This window comes from Rhinopithecus roxellana, chromosome 6 (genome assembly GCF_007565055.1).
Source record: "Rhinopithecus roxellana isolate Shanxi Qingling chromosome 6, ASM756505v1, whole genome shotgun sequence".
Lineage (NCBI taxonomy): Eukaryota > Metazoa > Chordata > Mammalia > Primates > Cercopithecidae > Rhinopithecus > Rhinopithecus roxellana.
In genome coordinates, this window is record NC_044554.1 from 53167490 (window position 1) to 53186387 (window position 18898).

Sequence of the window (18898 nt, forward strand, 5' to 3'; positions counted from 1 at the left end):
CTTTACCAATTTCTTTTTCACACACGAGGTTCTTTCTACTTCTATAGTGCGGTGAAGCTGTTGCTTTGGAATAAAGACATATACGCTAGTGATGCCAGCCCTAGGCTCACCTACCTCTCCTCTCTTCCCCTGGCCTTCTCTTAGCTAACTCAACCTTTTTGTGGCTGGATATGAAAAAGGGGCACACCCCATGCAGCTTGTCTACATGGTTTAGAGCAGTGGTTTCTAGTTTTAAGATGCAGGCCCTTCCTTCACATTCTCCTGTGAATCCTCAATAGATAACACAGATCGGTGTGAGCAGGGCTAATGGCTGCAGTGGAAGCAGGTGCCACTTTCCTTGCAGGTCCTTGTGGGGAACTTCTGCTGGTGGTGGTTCCCAATACTGGCTTCACATGACAATCACCTGGGGAGCCTGAAAAAATATCCTCAAACCCAGGCTGCATCCCAGAGCAAAGCAACTGAATCAGAATTTCTAGATGTGGGACCCAGGCAGCAACGGTTTTCAGAGTCCCCCAAGTAATCCTGGTGGACCTCACTGGCCAACGGCTGCATCTGTGTCACTCCATCTCCCGCTGTCTATGCTGTATCAGACCCAGTCTGGGAGGAAGGAACTGAGCATATGTGGGCCACGGGCCAGCCCCCATGGCATCTGCCACCCCCCTGCAATTGTCCCATTCTGGGTGAAGTATTAGCATAGCAAGCCCATGTGATCAGATGGGGACTCTATTTTTCAAACAGCTTTACCAGTAAGATAAGAGAAAATTTTATTTCCTTTGCCTAAAACCTGTTTCCATACCTCAGTTGGTTCCAAACTTAGGCAGAAAATAGAGAAGTGCTGCTTCTCACCCTCCCCCGCCCCCCAACTTTCCAACGAGGCCCCGTTTGCTATACTTCCCCTTCCTGCACCCTCCAGACAGCCCCTGGCACAGTCCTAGGTGGCCTCCGAGCACTACTGGAAAATCACATGGAGGTAGCAAGCGGTCAGGCAGAGACGCGAAAAGCACTCTGGAGCTGGATTCTGATTTTGGCTCTGCTGCTTACTAGCTATGAGACTGGGAGCATGCTACTTAATCTCTCTGTGCCTAGTTTCCTCCTCTGTAAACCAGGTTAGTAATAATAAGTATGACAGTATTTATCTCACAGGAATGTGGTGAAGAGGCAGTGTGTTAGTCTAAATAGGCAACCCTTGGAACCTGACTCTGAGCTGTGAGTGTGAGCTGGCGCTGCGTACAGAGACAGGCTCTGCCCCCAAACCACCAACAGCTACCCATGGAAATGCAAATCAAAACCTCATTGAAAATGGGAGGGATCACTAGTTTCTGAGTGTGTTTAATTGGATATTATGAGGTGTGGAACTCCCTCCTCTTCTGGGGGACTTCAGAAGATTTATAGGAATTCAATCAGGACCATATGGGTGAGCATCTTGAGCTTAAGCTAAAAGGAGCTTTCATTTTTATTGAACTGAAGACAGGCTACTCTGGAACATCCAGACAGGGTGGATGGCAGAAGCCCAGGGCACTCCAGCCAAGCTCTGGAAACTCCCTTGCTCTAGAGACGCCTGTGTACCTGAGACTGGAACTAAAGAAGCCCCTCAGCCCCTTCATATCATAAGGGCTCATGTTCTCTCTCCCTTGTGGTTGCAGAATTCAGAACAGCAAACACCAAAGCCAGACCAGCAATTGAGGGGGCTGCCAGGCTCAGATACAAAACACAGCAGTCAGGATCTGGTGTGTGAGACATCGGTCTGGAGCCGTACAAACACCAGGTTTTGGGTGCACAGCTGATAGGAAAGAGTGGGTCATTGAGTAGGGAAAAGAGAGTGTCCAGGGCCTTAGAGAGCTGGTAGCATCTTGTGGAGCCTGCCCTTCCCTTGAACTTGGCCTAGAGGTTAACTTGGGTGTTCCCGCCTGCCACGATCGCCCACTCCTCCCCAGTCATTCACTGCCATCACCTCCCTATTTAAGATTCGATTGGCAACTCACCTTGGTTTCATGCTGTTCTCTAGTTTCTTGCTATGTAAAGTGTGTTTCACTGTCAGGAAACAATGAAATTACCTGGCAGGGTGTTATAAACGCAGACTCTTAAGCCACCCTGGCCCTCTCAAGTCAGAGCCTGCATTGTAGCCAGATCCCCAGGTGATCCATTATGCATGACAGTCCAGCAGACACTTACAGTTTTCTCCTGAGGTCCCCAAAGCGCCTCAAGCTTTGTCTCTGGACACAGGCGAATGCCCTGTGTACTTGTTGACTCACAATTCATTTATGGCAACTGGGGATGTGGGAGGCTGGAGACATGAAAGATACTCAACACAGGGTGTGGTGCTTTCTGTATAATAGAGAGGTCTGAAGGTCCCAGTGGGCAAGGCATTTTGATGTGTCACCTGGGCAAGTCATGCAACATGAACTGGCTCTCATCACGATTTGGACAGAAGAAACCTGCTCCGTAAGAGAAGAGAGTTTGCATTTCTCATGTCTTACCTCGTTCAGCTTTTCAGGACTGAAAGCAGACATCAGGGCACCTCTGACCTCTTCCCATCTTTTGTCACGTAAAAACAGAACGCTGTCGGCTACTGACTTGAACTCCAAACCCGACGCCTGTTGGGAAGTAACAAGCAGAGGGTCAGGACTCAGAGAGTCAAAGCCACCTTGGTGGCAATACAGGTCCATGACAAACACCCTAATTAAAGTCCATCGATGGCCAACAAGTTAGGAGGCTGCTCTTGCAAGGATACAGAGGAAGAATATAAAGGCTCACCAGCAATGATAGGAAGAATCGTGGCCGGGGCCCAGAGGGAGCAGATGGGGAAGCTGTGGTGGATCAGCTGTACCCTGCTACGATGTGGTCATCATCATAGACACAACTCAATGGCTTCTGTGTGTTCTGCAGTCCCCCTACTGAGCGGGGATTCCCTGAAGACAAACAAGGCAGGCTTCCCGGAGATGGCCTAGTCTTTCTTGGTAACCAGTACCATGTCTGAACTTCGTGGCACAGGGTTTTGCGTGACTGGATTGGTTAGATTGGACCCTGAGTTGACAGACTCACTTGTCTGGACCCTTGTTGTATGGGTTGAGGGAGAGGGAAGGGGAAAAAAGGAAAGGTCTTCAGAAGCATGTGCCAGGAGAGCTGCTTCCAAGAGCGTGCCTGCCATCATGTTTCTGTGTTCTATCGGTCATTCATTTTTTATCTCAGTCAGCCAACAGTGGTTGGTAGCCTAATATTGTGTTATGGGATGAATTTGGCCCCCATCCCAAACTTCATATATTTAAATCCTGACCCCAAGAACCACAGAATGTAACTGTGCAGTCAGCCTTCTATATCTGGGTGTTCTGCATCTGTGGATTCAGCCAATCCTGAATCAAAAATATTCAGAAAAACTTCCACCAAGTTCGGAAAAGCAAAACTTGAATTTGCTCTGTACAGAGAACTACATTGAATCCATGTACATGAAGTGATGTGTAGGCATTGTATTAGGTATTATACGTAATCCAAAGTTGATTTAAAGCATACAGAAGGATGTACATAGGTTAAACACAAATACTATGCCATTTTATCAGAAACTTAAGCATCCACAAATTTTGGTGTCTTGAGCAAGGATGGGTACTGGAACCAATCCCAAGAGATACTGAGGGATGGCTGTATTTGGAGATAAGGTCTTTGAAGAGGTAATTAAGGCCGGGAGTGGTGATTCACGCCTGTAATCCCAGGACTTCGAGAGGCCGAGGCGGGTGGATCACCTGAGGTCAGGAGTTTGAGACCAGCCTGGCCAACATGGTGAAACCCCCTGTCTACTAAAAATACAAAAATTAGCCAGGCATGGTGGTAGGCACCTGTAATCCCAGCTACTTGGGAGGCTGAGGCAGGGAGAATTGCTCAAACTCAGGAGGCGGAGGTTGCAGTGAGCTGAGACTGCACTACTGCACTCCAGTCTAGGCAACAGAGCAAGATTCTGTCTCAAAAAAAGAGGTAATCAAGGTAAAATAAGGTCATTAGGGTGGGTCCTAATTCAACGTGACTGGGGTACTTATTAGAAGAGGAGATTGGGACAGAGACACACACAGAGGTAAGACCATGTGAGGATATAGGGAGAAGACAGCCATGCAGAGAGAGGCCTCTGGAGAAACCAACACTGCTGACACCTTGACTTCAGGCTTCTGGTCTCCAGCACTGTGGGAAAATCAATTTCTATTGTTTAAACCCCCGTCTAAGGTTGGTTGGTATAGTAGCCTGGTAAACTAATACAGGGCTCAAGAAGTTGTCTATACCGCCTTGAATGAAAAAGATTTTGCGGCTGGGCATGGTGGCTCACGCCTGTAATCTCAGCACTTTGGGAGGCCTAGGTGGGTGGATCACCTGAGGTCAGGAGTTCAAGACCAGCCTGGCAAACATGGAGAAACCCCGTCTCTACTGAAAATACAAAAATTAGCTGGGTGTGGTGGCAGGTACCTGTAATTCCAGTTACTCAGGAGGTTGAGGCAGGAGAATCACTTGAACCTGGGAGGCGGAGTTTGCAGTGAGCCGAGATCACACCACTGCACTCCAGCCTGGGGGACAAGAATGAAACTTCATCTCAAAAATAAAAAATAAAAAAAGAAAGAAAAGAAAAAGACTGCTTTGGCCCTCATGAGTTAGCAGTCTAGAGGGGAAGCAGAGAGTAAACTCTTAAGCTAACAATTAGACGGAAAGTGCATTTTCCTGGAGGGAAAGTGTATTTCTTGGAGAAAGTATATTTTCCTGGAGGGAAAATGGGGCAAGGTGGGACATCGGTGGGGAACATGGTTGGGGGGCTTCTCTGAGGTGAGCACTTTGGTCTCCTCATCTCTTCTTCCCACGCCATTCTGTTTCTTTCTATAACCAACTGTCCCACTAAGTGGTCAAAAATGGAGCCCCCACCATTGGTCAGAGTGTCACCAGCCTGCAGGTTCCAGGGTGTGGGGAGACAGGGGGTTGGGGGCCCAAGCAGTCTCAGAACCACATGTGCTGCATGGTGACGCTATTTCTTTTCACTGTTTTAATTATAGCTGAAACATGAAGCCAGTCATCAGAATTCAAAAGCCTTGTAAAAACTCCTATTTAGAGGAAAATTATAATTTTCTGATAAAATATGAACACTCAAAATAAGCCATAAAACATAACTGCAAAGTATCTAGAGGGGAGTTAATTATATATTAGAACCAAGATGCTGGGATATTTTTTCTGCAGAGGAATACCTCTCTATATTTAGAAAGAAATTCTTTAGGAGCGCCATGGCCACTCAAGAGAATTATGGTTTTATGGAATTTGGGGAACATAATCCATTTGTTTAGGTTCCAGAGTTGAAGGAGGAAATCATACATTATGTGTATTTATGTAGTGGCAAGATGCAGTCCTGTGGCACACTACATGGAATAAAGCATTTAACTCCAAGGAAAGTAGGGTGATGGTTTATGTGGTTCTGATGAGACGGAATAAATTAGAGCTAAGAGTGAAGACTGACTGGATCTTGTACCAATCCTTAAGACTTAAGGGTGAATTTACGCTATTTTTTGTCTTGCATCTGAAAGACAAACGTAGTCCTCCTTGCAATATGTCAGCATGGCTTTCAAGTATCTTTCTCACCAGCCTACCATGACACTGTGCTCCCCTGGGCCTGGAAATTCCATTAGAATCCTCCATTTTTTAATGAAATCATTGGGGCTATTGGTTATCGTAATGTTTTTATTTCTGAAAAGATTTTATTTATTTTTTTGAAACAGGGTCTTGCTCTGTCACCCAGGCAGTAGTACACTGGTGTGATCATGGCCACTGGAACCCCAAACTTCTGGGCTCAAGCAATCCTACCTTCTCAGTCTCCTGAGTGGCTGGGACTAGAGGCACATGCCACCATGTCAGACTGATTTTTAAGTTTTTTTGTAGAGATGGTGTCTCGCTATGTTGACCAGGCTGATGTTGAACTCCTAGCCTCAAGCGACCCTCCCACCTTGGTCTCCCAAAGTGCTGGGATTACAGGCATGAGCCACTGTGCCTGGCCTCTTTTCCTTTCTAGATGTCCCATGTTAAGAGGAAATTGATCATTTCAAAAGAGCAGTCAGATGGTGAGGGGACATTGAATCATGTCATATATGAAATAGTTGTCAGATTTTGGAATTTTTAACTGGAAAAGAGAAGATTTGGAAGATTAGATAGTGGTACTTAGGCATGTGCCCAATAAATATTTATTGAATACGTACTGCATGGGAGAGGGAATTTAGGGTTTTTTTGTGTGTGTGTGAGACCCTGAGAAGTGGAATTGTGTTTAATAGGGGAAACTATGGGGAAAATTTCAGCTTATCTGAAGGAGAACTATCCCAATAGTCAACAGTCAAAATTATTCAAAGATAAGATAAGCTGCCTTGAGCGATGAGCTTCACACTCCTGGTGACTGTTCCACTTCTTGGAAATTCTGTACCCAAGGCTTGAGCATGCAGAGAGGTTGGTCTAAAAGCCTTGCAAGAAGTCTTTCAACCCTGATACTTCATGTATGGAAAGTCACTGCAGACACTCTTTTTTCTGTTAGTTTGCCTTCACATTGATTTAAAAAACTGTGGTAAAATACACGTAACGTAAAATTCACCATCTTAACCTTTTTTTCTTTTTTTTTTTGAGATGGAGTCTCGCTCTGTCGCCCAGGCTAGAGCACAGTGGCACAATCTCAGCTCGCTGCAAGCTCCGCCTCCCAGGTTCACGCCATTCTCCTGCCTCAGCCTCCCGAATAGCTGGGACTATAGGCGCCCCATCTTAACCATTTTTAAGAGTACAGTTTGGTGGTATTAAGTACACTCACATGGTCGTGCTACTATCACCAGCATTCCTCCACAGAACTTTTTTCATCTTGCAAAAGTGAAACTCTGTGCCTATTAAACAATAGTTTCCATGCCCCCTCCATACCTCCCGCCTGTCCACATATGTTCATTGACTAGATTTACTGAAAGATGCCTTGAAAGAGGCAAAGGATTTTCCCCAAAGGAATGAGTGATGTGGTTTGGCTGTGTTCCCACCCACATCTCATCTTGAATTGTAGCTCCCACAATTCCCATGTGTGGTGGGAGGGACCTGGTGGGAGGAAATTGGATCATGGGATCAGGGCTTTCCTATGTTGTTCTCGTGGTAGTGAATAAGTCTCACAAGATCTGATGGTTTTTTAAAGGGGAGTTTGCCTGAACAGATCCTCTTCTCTTGTCTGCTGCCATGTGAGGCGTGCCTTTCACCTTCTGCCATGTTTGGGAGGCCTCCCCAGCCACGTGGAACTGTGAGTCCATTAAACCCCTTTCTTTTGTAAATTGCTGTCTCGGGTAGGTCTTTATCAGCAGTGTGAAAATGGACTAATTCAATGAGTAACAAGACTGGTAAGTGTGATGGAAGCCACACTGCATTTCGTGCAGGAAGGGGACTCTGCAGAAAGGAGGTCCAGGGACACAGCTTTCTAGGTTCCTGTCTGTCAGCCTAGCTGTGTCCCAAGCCTCCAACCACTCTCTGGTCAGGGGCTTCCAGACGGCAGGCCATGACCAGTCATGAAATCAATGCCATCAGTGGCAACCAGCATTTAAAAAAGGGAGACAAAGAGACAAGAGACACACAAGATTAGAAAATACAGAGGAGCATTTAACGTCAGGGAAAGTATTTTGTGGTTGTTGAACTTGTTCAAGATGTGTGTGTGTGTGTGTGTGCGTGTGTGTATGTGTGTGTATGTGCGCGCGCGTGTGTGTGTGTATTCTGTCAAAATGTGAATGTGTTTCTTACTGTAGATCATAGTCAAAAAAGTTTGAAAAATCGAAACTAACCCAAACCCCAAACCTGGGAGTTGTTCTCTCTCAACTACAATCTTGTCAGTCACAACTATTAAACCTCTCTTTGATTGTCCAACTCTCTCCATCTCCACAGCCGCCACCCTGGCTGAGGTCACCATTATCTCAGCCCCTAACTGATTTTCCTGACCTCGGCCTTGTCACACCCATCCGTACTCCACCCCGTAGTCAGTGGGATCTTTCTAAAGACAAATCTAGCCCTATCTTCATGCAAACTCCCTAACTTGGTTTATGAGGCCTGGTATGTGCTGGCCGGTTCCCCATCACTTTCTGAACACAAAGTCCAAAGGAGTTCCTTAACTTCCCAATCCCTTACAGAGTCTGAAGTCACAGGGCTTTCTGGAAGCTCAGGTTGCATTTGCTACTCTGGGATTGGCAGGATGATGCAGTGGTAAGAACATGGCCTCTACAGTCAGATGCCTGGGTTTCCAATCTTGGCTCCATGTGACTCTGAGAGCTGACCTCTCTGGTTTGACCTCTCTACAGTGTCTCAGTCTGTAAAATGGGGATAATAACGTTACCAACCTCTTAGGATAGCTGTGAGGCTTCACTCACTTCACAAATATTTATTCAGTGCCTGGTTTGTGCTAGGCCCTGATTTAGGTGCTGAGGATACATCTGTGAGCAAAATGAAGCTCCGTGTCCTCACAGAGCTTGCATTTTAGTGGGAGAAGGTGGACAATAAGCATGAGAAATACACTGGATGGTACAGTGGGATAGGGCGAGGCGTGTTATTAAATTGGTCAGTTGGCACTGGGCTCCTGCATAGGTGAGATTTGTGCAAAGCCTCGAAGGAGCTGGGGGTTTGGTGGGCATGGGAACCATTACAGCAAAGGCATCATGTGCATGAGGACCCTCAGGGACGTGGCACGGCTGGAGGGGAGGGATGGAGGCAGGCCAGAGAGGGCATGGGGGCCTGTGTGTGGAGGGCCTCCAGAACCTTGGTAGGATTTTTAATCCACATGACACAGGTGGTCATAGCAGAGTTTCGAACAGAGACATATCTGAGCTGACTTCTGTTTTAAAGAATCTTGCTGTTAGGTGTTGATAATCAACTGTGAAGAGCCAGGATGGAGGCAGGTAGAGCCATCAGGAGGAAGCACAGTGGCCAGGAGAGAGCGGGGGTGGAGGCTCAGGCCAGGGAGCTGGACACAGATATGGGGAGAAATGATCAGCTTGGCATGCTTTGAAGGTAGAGCCAACAGGATTTCCTGATGGACTGGATGTGAGGTGGGAGAGAGAAAGACAGGAGTCAAGGATAATTCCAAGGGTTTTGGACTGAGCAATCGGAATGATGAATGCAGTTAATACATTTACAGCTATTAGATATGAGTTCTAAATTTCTTTTCAAAGAATCAATATGTCAGTATGTTCAATTCTTTGCCTTCTACTTTTAAACTTAACTTCCTCACAAAGCAACCTTTTTCGATTACCTGCTCCACCCTGATTCATTTCAATCACCTGCTCCACTCTGACTCATTGTGATTACCTGCTCTAGCCTGACTCATTCCGATTACCTGTTCTGTCATAGCCATTTTTCCTGCCAAACCACTCACCCCATCACTCTCTTTAAATTAGCCAATCAGAATTAGTTTAGCCTGTGAGGTCTAATCCCAGCCAATAGGGGAAGGACACAACAGCAGGGGCCACGTGCGTCAGGGATAAGAACCCCTTTCCCTCCCTTGTCCAAGTGTGCACTCACCATTGCTCCATCTGTAAGGGCACACCCTTCTATAGAAGTAACTTGCCTTGCTGAGAATTAAAAAGAAAATTTTATATTCGTGTGCTATTTCTTTTGCGGCACCAAAACTTTATTTATAACACAGCTTTCAGGACAGTCCTTGGTACATGGTGTTGAGATGATGTCATGTTATTCCGTTAGACCCTTGACTATGTCATCTCTCTAGGGTCTGGTCCTTCTCGTGAGCTGTTTTTCTCTTTCTCTGGAACTCTAGATCCCTCTCCAACCTCCTTTCTCCTTTGCCTGCTAACTCCTATTCACTTTCATGAACACAGTTTAGAGAACATCTCCTGAGGGAAGCCTTATTGACTGGACTTCACCCCAAGGACTTCTTGCAGATAACAGCTTACTCCCATTTTAAAAAGATTTTTTTAAAAAGTGATCCTTAGGCACAAGTTCACTGATAAGTAATGTTTACTCATTCTTTTTTTTCCCCCATTAGGGACAGATCTATAGATGTGGGAAGCAAAACGTTTTGTGATTTCCAAGGACAATCTTATGGGGAAAGAGGAGAAGCAACAGGTTGGTGGTTTCACGGCTGACAGAACACAAAAGACAAATAAAACTCTATTAATCTGGAATCAAATAGAGACCCACAGATTTCTACACTTATCCCAGTCCAATTGAACATTTTATTTGTTATTTTCATAATGAGCTACTGATCTGCAGAAATCACAGCTGAGAATAATTAATGTGCACAGAGTCATGATTTAACATTAATCTGGATCATCTCATGAGCCAGCATAAACTGAGCCCCAAACCAGATAAAGACTTATAAGAAAGAAAAATTATAAGCCAATGTCACCCATGAACACAGACACAGAAAAGTCGTAAACAAAATATTAGTTAATATAACTCAGTGATAAATTACAAGAATAATTCATTAAGACCAAGTGGGACTTATTCCAAGAATGCAACTTTGAAAATCAATGTAACTTGTTGCATTAACAGAATAAAAGAGAAAAACGCATACAATCTCAAGAGATGCAGAAAAAAATTGATAAAAAGTGACACCTATTCATAATAACAACTTTCAGTGAACTATCAATAAAAGGAGACTTCCTTCACCTGAAAATGACATTTACAAAAACACCTGCAGTTAACATTATATTTAACAGTGAAATGGTTAACACTTTCTGAGGCTGGAAGCAAGATAAGTACGTCCATTATTACACTTGTATTTGACATCATAAAGAGGTCAATAAGGCAAGAAAAATAAATAAAATTTGTAAACATTGGAATGGAAGAAGTAAAACTGTATTTATTTGTAGATAACATGATTGCATAACATAGAAAATTTGAGAAGTATCTATAAATAAACTTCTAGATTCAATATTGAGCTTAAAAATATTGTTGGGTATAAATTTAATATACAAAAATTTATTTCTACACACGGGCAACAAACTACTGAAAAACGATGTTTTAAAAATGTAACTTACAATAACAGTAAAACTATTAAATACCTACAAATACATTTGACTAAGGATGTACAAAAGACCTGTAGTCTGGAACTATAAAATATTGCTAAGATAAATTTAAAATACCTAAATATATGGAGGTTTCACATTCATAGTTTGGAAAATTCAATATTGTTACGATGTCAATTCTTCAAAACTTAACAAGATTATTATGGTACTGTAGTTGTGTTGTGTAAACTACTAATATCTTAAGTAAAAAGATGAAAAGATGAACCAATTGAAAATAATAACTACAACAACTTTTCAAGATGTAGACAGTACAATAAGATATAAACAAGAAAAAGTTAAAAAGTGGGAAGATGATGTTAAAGTGTAGAATTTTTATTAGTTTTATTTTTGTTTGTTTATGCAATCCATGTTAAGTTGTCATCAGTTTAAAATAATGGGTTACAAGATTATTTGCAAGCTACGATAACCTCAAATCTAAAAACATGCAATAGATACACAAAAGTGTGTCTATTCTCATGCCTATAATCCCAGAACTTTGGCTGAGGCAGGCAGAGCACTTGAGGCCAGGAGTTTGAGACCAGCCTGGCCAACATGGTGAAATCCTGTCTCTATGAAAAAAATAAAAATAAAAAATAGCCAGGTGTGGTGGTTCACACCTGTAATCCTAGCTACTTGGGTGGTTGAGGCATGAGAATTGCTTGAACCTGAGAGGTGGAGGTTGCAGTGAGCTGAGATCACGCCACTGCACTCCAGCCTGGGTGACAGAGTGAGACTGTCTCAAAAAGACAAAACTAAAACAAACAAACAGAAAAAAACTAGAAATCAATAAGAAGAGGAATTTTGGAAACTATACAAACACACAGAAATTAAACAATGTTCCTGAATGACCATTGTGTCAATGAAGAGATTAAGAGAGAAGTTGAAAAATTTCTGGAAACAAATTATAATGGAAACACAATGTACCAAAACCAATGGGATATGACAAAAGCAGTACTAGGAGGAAGATTTATAGTTATAAGTGCCTACAGCAAAAAAGTAGAAAAATTCAGATAAACAACCTAATGATACATCTTAAAGAACTAGAAAAGCAAGAGCTAAAGCCAAAGTTGGTAGAAAAAAAAAAAAGAAAGATAAAGATCAGAGCAGAAACAAATGAAATTGAAATGAAGAAAACAATACAAAAGATCGACAGAACAAAAAGTTGGTTTTTTGAAAAGATAAACAAAATTGACAAACCTTTAGCCAGACTAAGAAAAAAAGAAAGAAGGCTCAAGTAAATAAAATCAGAGATGAAAAAAGAGACGTTATAACTGATACTCAAAGGATCATTAGCGGCTACTATGGACAACTGTATGCCAATACATTGGAAAATCTAGAAGAAATAAATTCCTAGACAAAAACAACCTGTCAAGATTGAATCACTAATCCAAAACCTGAACAGATCAATAACAAGTAATGAAATCAAAGCCGTAATAAAAAGTCTCCCAGCAAAGAAAAGCCCAGGACACCATGGCTTCACTGCTGAATTTTATCAAACATTTAAAGAAGAACTACTAACAACTCTACTCAAACTATTCCAAAAAAGACAGGAGAAGGGAGTGCTTCCAAAGTCATTCCATGAGGCCAGCATCTCCTAATACCAAAACCAGAGAAAGGCACATCAAAAGAAACAAAACAAAACAAAAAAACTACACACCAATATCCCTGAAGAACATTGGTGCAAAAATCATTAACAAAATACTAGCAAACTGAGTTCAACAATATATTAAAAAGATCAATCATGACCAAGTGGGATTTATCACTGGGATGCAAGCATGGCTCAACATATACAAATCAATCAATGTGATACATCATATCAATGGAATGAAGGACAAAAATCATATAATCATTTCAATTGATGCTAACAAAGCATTTGATAAAATTCAACATCCCTTCATAATAAAAACCCTAAAAAAAGGGCATAGAAGGATCATCAATTAACATAATAAAAGCCATTTACAACAGACCCACAGTATCATACTGAACGGGGAAAAACTAAAAACCTTTCCTCCAAGATCTGGAACATGACAAGGATGCCCACTTTCACCACTGTTATTCAACATAGTACTGGAAGTCCTAGCTAGAGTAATCAGGCAAGAGAATGAAATAAAGGTATCCAAATTGGAAAGGAAGAAGTCAAATTATCTCTGTTTGCAGATGATATGATCTTATATTTAGAAAAACCTAAAGATTCCACCAAAAAGCTATTAGATCTCATAAATGAATTCAGTAAAGTTGCAGGGTACAAAATCAACATACAAAAATCAGTAGCATTTCTATATGCCAACAGTGAACAATCTGAAAAAGAAACCAAGAAAGCAATCCAATTTACAACAGCTACAAATAAAATGAAATACTTAGGAATTAACTTTACTGAAGAAGTAAAAGATCTCTACAATGAAAACTGTAAAACACTGACACAATAAATTGAAGATACAAAAAAAAAAAAAAAAGGAAAGATATTCCATATTCATGAATTGGAAGAATCAATATTGTTAAAATGTCCATATTACCTAAAACAATCTATAGATTCAATGCAATCTCTATCAAAAGAGTGACATTCCTCACAGAAATAGAAAAAACAATGCCAAAATATGTATGGAACCACGAAAGACCCAGAATACCCAAAGCCATCCTGAGCAAAATGAACAGAACTGGAGGAATCACATTACTTGACTTCTAATTATATGACAGAGCTATAGTAACTAAAATAGCATGGCTCTAGCATAAAACCAGACACATAGACCAATGAAATAGAATAGAAAACCCACAAACAAATCCATACATCTACAGTGAACTCATTTTGACAAAGGTGCCAAGAAGAACCACTGAGAAAAGGATAGTCTCTTCAATAAATGGTGCTGGGAAAAGTGGATATCCATATGAAGAATAATGAAACTAGACCCCTATCTCTCACCATATACAAAAATTGAATCAAAATGGATTAAAGACTTAAATATGAGTCCTCAAACTATGAAACTACTAAAAGAAAACACTTGAGAAAATATCTAGGACATTGAACTGGGCAAAGATTTCTTGAGTAATACCCCACAAGCACAGGCAACCAACACAAAAAAGGGAAAACGAGATTGCATCAAGTTAAAAAGCTTCTGCACAGCAAAGGAAACAATCAGCAAAGTGAAGAGAGAAGCCACAGACTGGGAGGAGGTATTTGCAAACTACCCATCTGGCAAGGGAATAATAACCAGAACATAGACGGAGCTCAAACAACTCTACAGGAAAAAAATCTAATAATCCTATTAAAAAACGTGCAAAAGATCTGAATAGACAGTTAAAAGAAAAAAGACATACAAATGGCAAACAGGCAAATGAAAAGGTACTCAACATCACCAGTCATCAGAGAAATGCAAATCAAAACTACAAAGAGATATCATCTCACCCCAGTCAAAATGGCTTATAGCCAAAAGGCACGCAATAACACATGCTGCCAAGGATATGGAGAAAAGGGAACCCACATACACTGTTGGTGCAAATGTAAATTAGGACAATCACTATGGAGAACAGTTTGGAGGCTCCTTAAAAATCTAAGAAAACTAAAAATAGAGCTACCATATGATCCAGCAATCCCACTGCTAGGTATATACCCCAAAGAAAGGAAATCAGTGTATCAAAGAGATATCTGCACACCCATGTTTATTGCAGCACTGTTCACAAGAGCCAAATTTGGAAGCACCTAAGTGTCCATTAACAGACAACTGCATAAAGAAAACGTGGTACATATATAAAATGGGAGTACAATTCAGCCATAAAAAAGAATAAAAGCCTGTCATTTGCAACAACGTGGATAGAATTGGAGGTCATTTTGTTAAATGAAATAAGCCAGGCACGGAAGGACAAAATTGGCATGTTCTCACTTATTTGTAGGAGCTAAAAATTAAAACAATTGAACTATGGAGATAGTAGAATGATGGTTACCAGAGGCTGGGAAGAGTAGTGAAAGAGTGTTGGGGGAGGTGGGGATGGTTAATGGATGGAAAAAAATAGAAAAAATGAATAAGAGCCAGTATTTGGTGACTATAGTCAATAATAATTTAATTGTATGTTTTAAAATAACCAAAAGATCAGCACCATAAGACAGGGCAAGAAAATAAAATATTATAATTGGATTGTTTGTAACACAAAGAAAGGAAAAATGCTTGAGATGAGGGACACCCCATTTACCCTGATGTGATTATTACACATTGCATGCTTGTATCAAAATATTTCGTATACCCCATACATGTATACACCTACTATATACTCATAAAAATTAAAAATTGGCCGGGCGCGGTGACTCAAGCCTGTAATCCCAGCACTTTGGGAGGCCGAGACAGGCGGATCATGAGGTCAGGAGATCGAGACCATCCTGGCTAACACGGTGAAACCCCGTCTCTACTAAAAAATACAAAAAATTAGCCGGGCGGGGTGGCGGCGCCTGTAGTCCCAGCTACTCGGGAGGCTGAGGCAGGAGAATGACGTGAACCTGGGAGGTGGAGTTTGCAGTGAGCTGAGATCCGGCCACAGCACTCCAGCCTGGGCGGCAGAGCGAGACTCTGTCTCAAAAAAAAAAAAAAAAAAAAAAAAAAAAAAAATTAAAAATTAAAAAAATGTAAAAAATTGACAAGCTGATTCCTGTAAACATATATATGGAACCAAAAGAACTAGAATAACCACGAGAATTTGCACTGCTATCTCTCTCTCTCTCTCTGTCTCTCTCTCTCTCTCTCTCTCTCTCTCTCTCGGACAGGGTCTCACTCTGTTGCTCAAGCTGAAGTGCAGTGGCAGAATCATGGCTCGCTGCAACCTACACCCCCTGGGCTTAAGCAATTTTCTCACCTCAGCCTTCTGAGTAGCTGGGACTACAGGTGCGCGCCACCATGCCTGGCTAATTAGAACAATTGTTTTTCAGTAGAGACAGGTATGTTACCCAGGCTGCTTTCAAACTCCTGGCCTCAAACAATTCCCCCACCTTGGCCTCCCAAAAATTATAGGCGTTAGCCACAGTGCCTGGCCACACTGCCATCTTTCAAGATCGATGACAGAGCTGTACTATTTAAGAGAGTGTGATATTGTGATATTGGTGCAAGGATAAACAAAAAGACCAATGAACTGGACTAGAGTTCAGAAGTAGACTCATACATACGATCTTCTGATTTATGACACAGGTGCTGTTCAATTCAGGGGGGAATGGGTGGTCTTTTCAACAATGGTACTGGGGCAATTGGATATCAATACAGAGAAAAAAAAAATGAGCCTTGATCCATACCTTCCAAGAGAATATCTTTGTGACCTTGTATATAAGGCAAGAGTTCTTAAAGAGAATACCAAAAGCAATACCACAGAAGAAGATTTTGATAAATAGGACTTTATTATCAAAGGATATTACTAAGAAATATAACACACAAACCATGGACTGGGCGAAGATATTCACAACACGTTTATCTGACAAAAGACTCAGGGCAGAACACACAAAGAGCAACAAGTCAATCAGAAAAAGTCAAATACCTTAAAATAACAGTGGGGGAGGGAGCAAAGACTCAACAGGCACATTGTAAAGGAGACTATTCAAATGGCCAGAGAGCAAATGAAAAAGTTCTCGGCCAGGTGTGGTGGCTCACGCCTGTCATCCCAGCACTTTGGGAGGCCGAGGCGGGCAGATCACCTGAGGTCGGGAGTTCGAGACCAACCTGACCAACGTGGAGAAACTCCATCTCTACTAAAAATACAAAAATTAGCTGGGCGTGGTGCCGCATGTCTGTAATCCCAGCTACTCGGGAGGCTGAGGCAGGAGAATCACTTGAACCCAGGAGGCGGTGGTTGTGGTGAGCCGAGATTGCACCATTGCACTCCAGCCTGGGCAGCAAGAGTGAAACTCCATCTTAAAAAAAAAAAAAGTTCTCAATGTCATGGTCACCAGATAAATACAAATTAAAACCTCAGTGAGATACCACTACCATCCAGTCCCTGGAATAGTTACAATGAAAAATAATGGCAAGATGAAAGTGCTGGCTAAGATTGGAACAACTAGAATTCCACTTTATGGGAGTATAAATTGGCTCAACCACTTTGGAAAACTGGCAGTATGTACAATAACCCACCATGCACCTACTCTCATGGGTTAGCAATGCCACTCCTAAGTTTTCATAAATGCCTGTTGATATATTAACCTAATTCTTAATAGCAAAAAACTGGAAACCTAAATGTTTACTGTCAGAGGAATAGATTGTGGTGTTTCTATACATTGGAATGCTACATAGCAATGAAAAATGCAAACTATGTTCACAGTCTTGCTCTGTCCCCAGGCTGCAGTGCAATGGCACGATCATAGCTCACTATAGCCTCAAATTCCTGGGATCAAGGCACTCTCTTCCCTCAGTCTCCTGAGTACCTGGGACTACAGGCATACACCACAGCACTTTGCTAATTAAAAAAATTTTTTAATAGAGACAGGGGATCTCACTTTGTTGCCCAGGCTGGTCTTGAATTCCAGGGCTCAAGCAATCTTCCTGCCTCAGCCTCCCAAGGTGCGAGATTACAAGACTGAGCCACCACACCTGGCTATATTAATATTAATACATGGCGTGGATGACTCTTTTTTTTTTTAATTTTTATTTTTGAGGCGGAGTCTCGCTCTGTCGCCCAGACTGGAGTGCAGTGGCCGGATCTCAGCTCACTGCAAGCTCCGCCTCCCAGGTTTACGCCATTCTCCTGCCTCAGCCTCCCGAGTAGCTGGGACTACAGGCGCCCGCCACTTCGCCCGGCTAGTTTTTGTATTTTTAGTAGAGATGGGGTTTCACCGTGTTAGCCAGGATGGTCTTGATCTCCTGACCTCGTGATCCGCCCGTCTCGGCCTCCCAAAGTGCTGGGATTACAGGCTTGAGCCACCGCGCCCGGCCGGCGTGGATGACTCTTACAGACATTATGTTGAGCAAAAGATGCCAGAACAAAAGGACATATACTGCAAGTTTACATTTACGTGAAGTTCAACAGCAGGAAAAGAGAAATCTATACAAATCGATGTCAGAGGAGTGGTTTCCTCTGGATGGTAGGGATGGGTTGACTGAGAAGAGGCATGAGGGAACCCTCTGGAGTGCTGGAAATGTTTGTATCTTGATCTGGGTGGTGGTCACATAGGGAAATACATAGACAATAATACATTGAGCTTTACACTCAAGATTTGTGTGTGGAAGTTACTTCAATTTAAAAAATACTAAGGGATAATAATCATTTAATTTGGACAGACTTGAATGCTGGATGAATACCAACAAGATGAAAATCAACAGATTTAATTATAAGGCTTCATATTTAGGTTTAAAATTTAGTTGTTTAGTGCATGTGATGGAAGCAACCTGACCTGCAAAAAGTCGCATTCAAAAGATCTGGGAACCTTCATTGAGCACTCGCTTGTCAGGCTGTATTGGGCTATCACTGTCAGGAACAGAGGAGGTCTGTCCTACTGCACTCATGGGAGCAGTGTCCGGCCTCAGGAAGGAGTGTCCTACTGTGATGCGTAATGAAGTTAGACCTCATCAGCTAAACGATGATTTTCAGACAGTGGCCACATTTTAAGAGAGCTGGCAGGAGTCCTTTGACCCTGTTTTAATTTGGGATTTTAATCTCAAGCAGGTAACTGGGGTTGCTGCCCTTTGATGACCACACATTGTGGGTGGATTGCAGTTTCTCTCTCACAGGCTCGTGTTAGGCTGCTTGACTCAGGATGATCACACTGCCTTCCTCGGCATCTCTTGCAAGTGTCCTCTGAGACCAGGTTAAAAACTTCCTTTTTTAACATGGATCCCATTAGGATGTCAAAGGGTGACATTTGTGGTCATGTCTCCTCCTTCAAAGGGTGGCCCCTTTTAGGGCCTATG

At 42.4% G+C, this 18898-nt stretch overlaps 1 protein-coding gene across 2 annotated transcripts in view; it reads right to left on the reverse strand.

Annotated features, from left to right (window-relative positions):
* TBXAS1 (thromboxane A synthase 1) overlaps window positions 1-18898 on the reverse strand; it is a 194142-nt gene that overhangs the window by 83117 nt on the left and 92127 nt on the right. For both annotated transcript variants that reach the window (XM_010356280.2, XM_030932329.1), the window contains exon 5: window positions 2478-2594. In XM_010356280.2, coding sequence (XP_010354582.2) covers window positions 2478-2594 — 117 coding nt within the window. The remainder of the gene's footprint in view (window positions 1-2477; window positions 2595-18898) is intronic.